The 9,772-nt window shown below is 41.5% G+C and overlaps 1 protein-coding gene across 8 annotated transcripts in view; it reads left to right on the top strand.

Moving 5' to 3' along the window:
* The first annotated feature begins 3,042 nt into the window (after positions 1 to 3,042).
* eef2k (eukaryotic elongation factor 2 kinase) overlaps positions 3,043 to 9,772 on the top strand; it is a 33,981-nt gene continuing 27,251 nt past the window's right edge. For 4 of the 8 annotated variants that reach the window (XM_072455730.1, XM_072455732.1, XM_072455729.1 and 1 more), the window contains exons 1-3: positions 3,044 to 3,408; positions 6,541 to 6,793; positions 9,237 to 9,293. In XM_072455730.1, coding sequence (XP_072311831.1) covers positions 6,551 to 6,793; positions 9,237 to 9,293 — 300 coding nt within the window. In that variant the 5' untranslated portion in view covers positions 3,044 to 3,408; positions 6,541 to 6,550. Of the gene's footprint in view, positions 3,409 to 6,540; positions 6,794 to 9,236; positions 9,294 to 9,772 lie in introns of all 8 variants that reach the window. The other 4 variants (XM_072455727.1, XM_072455724.1, XM_072455726.1 and 1 more) reach the window with 3 other exon arrangements.

The raw sequence follows: 9,772 nt of genomic DNA, 5'->3' as shown, positions 1-9,772 counted from the left end.
TGAGCTCGTGCGACTGGAACTGATGCGGCGACGGAACAGGTGCGTCACGGTGGGCGGGGCTTGTGCACAGGTGAGGGGGGGAGGGGCTTAGGCACAGGTGCACAATAAAGTATTGCGCAAAGACGGGCGCGGTATGAAAACGGCATGCAAAGTATTGTTAGATAAGTATTGTTTGTTTAAGTGTCGTTTGTCGCGATCAAAGTATAAAACGGGTTCAACTACTTTTTTAATAATGACTTAGTTTGGGATGTGGTGAATGTTTATCGTAGTCTTACGTAACCGGTTTTACTTCCATTAAGTTGCAGTTTGTGAAGCAATTTTTTAAAAAAGAGTTTAAAATGACGGGAAATGGAGCTGAATCCCTCTGTGATGTCATCATTGTGCGACACAGAGACACTTTAACCGTCGTTGGACTAAATAAAGGTGTTTTATGGTGTTATTGTGTCAGATCAGAACTGTTGTGTCATTAATGTGGAGTTTGGCCCTTGTTTACAGTCTGGTTGCTATGGTAACAGCTATGGACTCACCTCTACCTGTGTCCAACCAGGAAGTGCAATTATAAACTTTACACAAATGGTCAAATGGGTACAAAAAAAGATAAAAGAATTGACAAAAACAAAAATCTAAATAGAAAATAATAACCTAATATTAATGGATGCACAAAATAGCAATACAATGTGTGATATTATATTTAAAAAATAAATAAATAACTTGACTTGAGGATAACCCAGATTTGACACTGTTAACATACATTTAAATCGTAATAAAGTCGAGAAACATAAATAGAACAGCACCAAACAAACAGCGCGCCCTGCTGTGCACCAGTGGTTAATGCACTGCAGTTATTTGCTTGGGATTTTTAGTTTTCAGGAAGAGTTTGGTGCAAATTAACACAAATAACCAAATTAAATTAAAATTGAACGAATTTATGTTTGGGAAAGAACATGTTACAACAGTTTTTAAAGTAAAAATAAATAGTGCAGACGGATTGGAAAGTGTTCTCACATTTACACATGTGATAGTGACAAATAAGCAGGAAATAGACTCAAGACTTAATCAAATAAGCCTTTATTTGTAAATTCCAGTGTTGCAACATAAAGTAGGCACAGAAGTGAACAATAAAACTCTTATAAAAAACCTCTTGTACTATATAATAATAACAATGGTGACACTATATTTACAGCTGTTATTTGGACAGAGAATATTGAAAAAAGAGTATTGCACATAATTATTAAGGTCTGTTTATAGAAGTACCTTTAATTTAAGAACAAAAACCTAAATCAGACGGTGGAGAAGCAGTATGAAGGTTATTTTGTGTTTTAATTACGAATAATTTTTTTTGACATCAAATGTTTGTTTTTTTTGACATCAAATCTAGTAAAAAATATTGATTGTATATAAATACGATAAAAAAAAATGTTTTTAATTTGATGTCCCAAAAAAAATCGAAGTAAAAAAAAATGAAATTCGATGTAAATAAATAAATGAATTTGATGCCAAAAAAATTCAATGTCAATTTTTTTTTTAATTCAATGTCAAAAAAAAGTACAATGTCAAAAAAAAAAAAAAAAATCTTAATAAAAACACAAAATAACCTTCACAAACCAGCTGGGGGCCCACGCGTTCATCAGTTCTTTCTCTAATAAGTCATAATTTGGATGTCGACAATCACTTGACTGAGAAAAGCTGATGATTCGTTTGTAATTGTGTTTTTTACTCATAAATTTGTATCAGTTTAAAGTGATAAACCACAGACACAGAATATTTTTGACATTGTTTCCCATTTGATTTCAAACCATGTCTTGTTGCCATGGACACAACACATGGATGTGTACACAAGCTTTACCTGTCATGTTTTATACACATACTGTTACATAACCACGGCCACGCCCACTTATCTCGTGCATGGCAGTGTTAATGTTCTGTTTGTTGTTGTTGACTTGCTTTTGCTGCACATTGTCTCAGATTTAAGACTATTTTAGACTCATTCATCTTGTTTTTCCTGTTGTATCTGTTCTCCTGCTGCTACTGAACTGTAAACACTGGAATCCCCCCACACGCGCCCCCTCTCATCTCATCAGCCAAATAAAGGGTCTCTCTCTTTTATTTTTATCTTTTTATCGTCTTTAACACAAATGATAATCAGTTAAAGGAATGCCAGGGGGCGGGGCATATTACAATTACACTTTATACATCAAAAACATTTAATGATAGTTTTCATAAGTGGAAATGGCTTTGTGGTTTAAACTTTTGGAAATGGCGAGGAGCAAATATGATTCAATGTGTTTAATAAGGACAATGAAAAGCTCCTCTCATCCCATGTGCTCTTATCTACGTCACTGCGTTTGTGCCGTTCACCTCCGCGCGCGTCCCGTGGGGCCCCCGGGATCCATCTTGCAAACTACATGCAGTCCAGCATTTATGGAACGTGTACTTCTGCTGTGTGTGTACTTCTGCTGTGCGTGTACTTCTGCTGTGCGTGTACTTCTGCTGTGTGTGTACTTCTGCTGTGTGTGTACTTCTGCTGTGTGTGTACTTCTGCTGTGTGTACTTCTGCTGTGTGTACTTCTGCTGTGTGTACTTCTGCTGTGTGTGTACTTCTGCTGTGCGTGTACTTCTGCTGTGCGTGTACTTCTGCTGTGCGTGTACTTCTGCTGCGTGTACTTCTGCTGTGCGTGTACTTCTGCTGTGCGTGTACTTCTGCTGCGTGTACTTCTGCTGTGCGTGTACTTCTGCTGCGTGTACTTCTGCTGCGTGTACTTCTGCTGCGTGTACTTCTGCTGCGTGTACTTCTGCTGTGTGTGTACTTCTGCTGTGCGTGTACTTCTGCTGTGTGTGTACTTCTGCTGCGTGTACTTCTGCTGTGCGTGTACTTCTGCTGTGCGTGTACTTCTGCTGCGTGTACTTCTGCTGTGTGTGTACTTCTGCTGTGTCCTTACGCCGCCCCCCTGTCCCCTGTCCCCTCCCCCCTGTGACCCGGAGCCTCCACCAGGGGGCGCTCTGCGATGGCGTACGTGCCGCGCGGGCTGAGCGCAGTGGAGGATGTCGGACCCTCGGGGCGCAGCCGGACCCGCACCGACCCCGCAACGGGACCGACCCGCGCCGCGCCGCCGAGACTGAGGCGGGACCGGAGCCGTGTGGACCCAACGGAGCTAGGGCCAAACAAGGACAAGGACAACAACAACAACAACAACAAGCAGAGCAGCAGGCACGTGATCGCACCTCCTCCTCCTCTGACGCTCCTGACGCTCCTTCACGCGCGGACAAACCTCAGCCCTGTGCACAACACGTCCCCTCGGACACGTCGAGCCCGCACACGGACCCGGGACACGCGCCTGGGACACGTCTTCCTCCCCCGCGTCTCTGCCGCTCCGTCTCCGCTCCGCTTCGCGTCCGCAGCAGTCGCAAGTAGGTGTGAAGCCTTTGATCTGTGGGGGGGCTCGTCTTTTGCGCCCGCACGCGACCCGACGCGTTTGTCTTTTGCGCCCGCACGAGACCCGTCCGCAAACGCGACGTGCGCCGTGTTTGCGCCGCTGTAACGTGCGAGGTGTTTCCCGTATGCAGCGCATTGCGAAGCACACGCGCGCGCGCGCGCGCTCTGCAGCCGCGCGGCGTCGGTGCCATGTGCTGTTGTGCAGACATGACGCGCGGCAGCTGCGGCGCGACACACGGGAAAACGCATTCCACTGCGGGAAAAAGAAAACGAAATAAACCCATTAAAGCTGTGATTGCGTCTGTTGTGGGAGAGAAACACGCGCGTTATACAAAAGTACACGTTATTATAGGCCGCAGATACACACTGTGCTGCGACTGTCACTTGTGCGTTGCAGATCATGGAATGCACGTTTAAACACGTTTTAACTCGCGTGCTGCGTTTAAAGTATTAAATGCGTCACGATCAAAGGCGGAAGTGAATGTGTTTTTAATGATCAACCCGCATAAAAATGTGTTTGTCGATGGGTTTGTGTCATTGTTATTGAAATCAAGCAACGTTTAGTGGATTTCCAGGTGTAGAAATGTCAGTCAATCTGCTTTTCTGCTCAAGCCTCGAGCCTTAAAGTTGCTTTTGGCGTTTTTAATAAAGTATAAACAAGTCGTAAGTGTGACATATGTCTGTAGAGTACATGAAAAATGACTGTGTGCAAGTATTTGTGCAGTAAAACCTCAAATCTGCAACGTGTACGTCATAATCTCCTGTCAAAATGAACAAATAATGTAAAATGCAGTGTGAAATGTGTCACTCGCACGTGTCTGAGGCTTTTCCACATGGATTTATCATATTTTTGTGATATTCTGAGGTTTAATCCCAGTTTCTCCAGGGAAATCACAACATGTTCCACTTGTTTTTTCTGTTTTCCATCACAGAATATAGAACGTATGTTGTTTGCAAACTCTCTAAAGCCATTTGTAGTTTGTTCTTTTTATCTTTTTGCGTCGCTTTATTCACGTTTTATCTACATAATAACAAAGCATGAGCACTTAAGACTTAACTTACCATGAACATATAGTAACGACTGTAAATAAAGTCAGGTTTAGGAATGATGTGTTCTGGTGTCATCTTAATGGTCAATAGTTTAGTTTATTTGGTCTGTCACGCTAAATAATCATGTTTTTTCATCATATTTTTAGATTTTAAAATGAACCAACGACATAATGTGCGTCTGGCTTTGTATTTTGAGCCGTTTAGCTGTGACAACACTGTCGTTCCATCGTATTCACTCCATCAAAACAAACGCACGCACTTTTAATTTGTTTTTACAGTCGCCATTTTAATCTTTTGCATGAGGAAGTTGTTATTTTGACGTGTCCAATGTGCAATCTTCACTTTTTAATGACCTGGAAACAGTCAAACTCCTAATGTCGTTATAGCGTTATAACGTCATAGCAACACGTTTTAATTTAAAGTGATTTTAACGTACTTTACCGGACTATTGCCTCGTGCATTATAACACTTAAATAGCATCATGTTTTCGTTTAAATTGTATGACTTTTTTGCAATTTCTTTATTAGAACATAGAACAAAAACAGCAACATCAGCAGAAAGTAAATAAATCAAATTTAATAATTCAAATGAAATTAAAATACATTGCCGGTAAATGAAATATAAACAATAACAATAATAATTTTAAATAATAATAATAAGGGAGTGGCATCAAAAAAGAAAAATAATTGGAGTAAATTAAGTTCAGAATAATTAATAATTTTCCAATTTGGCCATTTTTTTATTTTATTTTTAATTTGTGTATTTTTAAGTTCTCAGGTTATTTTTTCTTTGTGTGTTTGTTTTTGACAATAATCCAGTTCTTAATCATCGGTTCATATGTTCTAAAGGTCCATCCACTGTGTCCAGGGCGGGAATTCTGAGGCCCAATAGTCCAAAACTAAATTAATTATATCAACTTTTACAGACGTATTACCTCGTGCATTCTAACATTTAAATAGCAGCATGTTTTAGTTTGAATTTATTTGTTTATTTGTATTTTTTTACTATTTTTTATTAGAGCAACAACAAAAAACCGAGCAACATCAACACAAAATAAATAAAATTTACCGGTAATATTAAAAACTTAATGTTAATAATAATTAAAATAAATAAATAAGGGAGTTCATCAAAAAATAATTAGAGCAAATTAAGTTCAGAATAATTAATAATTGTGCATTCTAACATGGCCTTCTGTGTTATTAAAAAGCTTTAGTTTTAATTGAATGACTTTAACTTACTTTTACAGTCCTTTAACTCGTTTGACCTGCATAATATTTGAATTGCAAAAACTGTCCCAGGGAAAAACATGTTGATGGTTAAACCTTGCAAACCAAATGAGTTTAATAAGTCGAGGTTTTAAACACAAACGGATCTTCCTCTGGTTATTTCAGATTTACTCATCATATTTCTCGTTAATTACAGTAATAATTAATAAGAGTAGTGGAACATTCTGCGCCCGTTTCTCGCCAGCGTCTTGTTGCATAATACGTGGGCTGCAAAGGGAGACGAGGAAAGGCCGTGGTTTTCCCTCCGTTTCTCCCTCTCCGTCGCTCACCTGCACATTCTCTCTCTCTCTCTCTCGATGTTTGAAAAAGAGAAAAAGTCTGAATTCCGTTTGCATTTAAAAAGCCAGATCTGTTGTTGCGATGCTAACGTTTGGCTCTCGATTTTGACTCCCGTCCTGATCCCAAACAGTAATAATCATAAAGGCTAAGTGTACTTTTGCTGCTGGTTGCATTCAATATTCAATATTCGGCTGGGCGATATTGACAAAAATGAATGTCTCGATATTTTTTTGGAGTTTCCCCGAGACGATATTATGCAAATCCAACCGAAATGTGTTAAAACGTGTCTTTAAACGTGTGAGTCGAGGTTTCAATTGTCAGACAAATGTAAAATGTCTGTCAAAATGTATTAAAAGTGCAGAAATATCACTTTATTTGACCGTTTTACGACATAACCTTTTTAAATTTTACTTCTAATTCACACTTTTTGTAGCATTTTCACTACAAACTCCACATTTCGGTCGACTGAATCTGAATCTTCTCGCCCTCCAGCAGACTCACAATGGAGGACGAGCTGATGTTTGCGATGGAGGACGACGGCAGCGCCAAGCGGCCGCCGGTCAGGAGGGCGGCGCTCAGGTCCTGCTCGTTCACCGACGAGGACGACGACGACACGGTCATCATGCCGCTCTTCCACGACTCGGCCCGCGACATCTGCGACTACCTGAAGAACCAGGTCTACGCCCGGCAGCTGTCCGGCGGCTCGCTGTCCGGCTCGCTGCCCAAACACGACTTCCAGTTCAAGGTGAGCGACTTCTAAAGCGATCGGTCGATGTTTGAGGCATTAACTGGACTGTACAGACTGTAAAACACGTCGGAACAAAGACGATTGTGTCAAAATGTCCAAAAAGAAGACGCGACTTTAGGATTTCTATCAACGATTCGCTTTTATTTGAAAATATTCTCAATTTAGACGCCTTCAGGCAGCATTTTTATACCTTAATATTGCGCTAATGCGTTTAAAAACCTCCGTGTGCGACAGAAATAATGGTTTGACTTGTCGACTTTACAAAGGCTCCATTTTGCCACGAATCTGAGCTCCGTTTACGCACATTAAAGTGGATTTACCTGACTTTTGTCCACGTCGTTGCGCTTTTGCAAAGTGCGTCTTATCGTCCGAGAACCAGAAAGGGCGCGCCGTTAGCATGCTGGTTATTGTTAGCATCGCAGTGGTCCCTGAAAATTGTGAAAAGCGCTCGCGTTTCGATCAGTTTCCCTCGTCACAAACTCGGCTGGAGTCACGTTCAGCTTCTGTCACAGTTTGATAAAGTCCTCTCCCCTCCGAGCCTCAGAAACACTCCGTTCTGAATCTCCTCGATCTGTGATGTCATATTCTACCTGTGACGCGGCTCTGAGACTCTTCTGCTGTTTTTAACTCCAGAAATCATCTCCAGACTCATCCTGAGAATGTCTCCCGTCTAATAACGATCAGGACAACTGCGTTTCTTAAACCAAGAAGTCTGAAAAACGGCTCCATTTGCAAACCTAATCGTGTAATTCCCTCTGCAGCCAGTTGATGGAGCCGAAGCGCAGTTACTCTCGCGTTCCCCAAAGCTGCGGCAACGTTCTATTGTTGTTTTTATCAGTTCTAAAACATGAAATGCCAAAGTAAAGGTGCTTAAAAGCATGTTCAAAGGCTGATAACGACACAAATAATGCGTAATATTTGTCCTTTAACGCAGTATAACTCTAGTACAGTGCCCTTTAATGAAAAGAAGGGAGTGATTGGTGGTAATCTTGCAATCCCTGTGCGTGTGGAGCGAATAATGCGCCTCAGAGTCCTAAAGACTTGCAGAATAAATCAAAATACGTCGTCGTTTCATCAGAAAATCGCGTTTAGATGCAGCAAAATGTGACAAATACCAACTAAGAAAGTCCCTGGAAGCGTTCGGCAGCCGCGTCCTGCTGTTTTTTTATTTTTACAGGAAAAGTGGCTCGTGTTTGGCTCGTAATCAGAGCCACGGCCACGTTGCCAAGTCAGGGATTTCACAGAGGGAAAGAAAAAAGAAAAGAAAGAAAGAAAGAAAAGAAAAGAGGTCTTGTGTTTCCGTAAAAGGGAACACTTTGTCCTCGTCCTTCAGATCGCTCCACGGCTGCACAATATCACGCAAAACTATGTCAAAGTGGCGAGTTGTGTTCTTTATCGTCCACAATAACACACTTTACAGTCTGATATGTTGAATAAACGGCGATATTAAGCTGCTTTATGCCACGGAAAAAGCAGAATTATCCTTTTTCCTGGACAATATCTTTTAAAAAACACACATATTATCACAAAAAATACTTAAATAGTTTGTTTCTGTCTCAAAGAAGTCGCTTTTTCCCCAATATCTGCTGCTCAAATCGTGACAAAAATGTACAAAAACAGAATAATGGTGAGAATGAATACTTTTGTGATTTAAAAACGTCGCGGTAACAAAAAAGAGGAAAAATAATTGTCTTTTTGTAGTCGTGAGTGCGGCGTTTCATCAAGAACGGCGCAAATGTGTAGCAAAAATATCGCAATATTGTCTAATGCAACAAAAAAATCAATATCGCGATAATAATAATAAAAGGATAAATGTTCAAAAAACGCTTGATTTTATTCACAATTTTCCTCATTCGATCTAAATTAACCTCGATTTCTGACAAAGTTTGACTGATAAAATGAACAGTATATTCAAATATTGCAGTATAATATCTTGATCGCAATCATTTCCAACAATGCGTGGCCCTTTTACTGATCGCGTCTGCGTGTTGGCGTACAAAAATATAAAAGGAAGTCCTCTTGTTTCGTTAACGATGGGACACGGTGGAACAAAGTGTGGAAAGAACCAGATCCTTTCACTCCTTTGGTCAGAGAAGCTGCAAACAACGGCTCATTCAAAGCCCAAAACTCGACACAAAATGGCCGTCTGCGTCACAGTCGCTCTGTTGTTTTAAACCCGGCGCAAAGGCAACAACAGGGGGTGAAAAGGGAGCGTAGCACAATCGTTTTTCTGAATATGTTTTTGAGAAGTCAAACCGCCACGAAAAGTGAATCGCGGCTATTCTCAACCGTGACGGCGAATAATCGTGTAATTGCGCCGTTTCTCGTCACAAACGCTGGAGACTGTGACCCCCCCGATCCCCTATGACTGTTGAAATGTTCTGTTCCGTGTGTTTTCTGTTGTCTTTTGTGTCTAACGTCTGTCGTCTGGCGTCTTCAGCCGGGCGTGGAAACGGCGTCGCCTCGAACGTACCGTGTTGTGAATCAGGCGGCTCGGGTACGTTTTGGATTTATACTTATTCTTTTTTCCCCCCTCTTTTCTAACCCAGAACAGATCGTCTCCAAAACCTGCAGTTTCCATCATTTTCCACCGCCGCCTCCTGCTTTTCCCCCCACTCTCTTCTAAAGCTCTAATCGCTGCATGTCTGTGCCTCTCTAGACTCTCAGAGGCTCCATAGCTTTACTCTTCTAATCATGTTTATGTGATGATGTGTTATTATGTATCTGTGTAATGTTTGATATTAGCAGATGCTACTCGACATCGTGTAGAATTTGTCCCTTAAATGTTTCTTTGACCACGTTCACACTCGGTTCAGTCCAGACGTAGACTTGGTTTGGTCCTCCTCCAGTCCAAGACGGGTCTATCTCGGCCCGGGTTGGGGGTCTATCTCGGCCCGGGTTGGGGGTCTATCTCGGCCCGGGTTGGGGGTCTATCTCGGCCCGGGTTGGGGGTCTATCTCGGCCCGGGTTGGGGGT

The sequence above is a fragment of the Eucyclogobius newberryi genome, unplaced genomic scaffold (genome assembly GCF_026437365.1).
Source record: "Eucyclogobius newberryi isolate DKJ021-1_F unplaced genomic scaffold, fEucNew1.0.hap1 SCAF_20, whole genome shotgun sequence".
NCBI lineage: Eukaryota > Metazoa > Chordata > Actinopteri > Gobiiformes > Gobiidae > Eucyclogobius > Eucyclogobius newberryi.
This window is presented reverse-complemented; position numbering and strand designations above follow the sequence as displayed.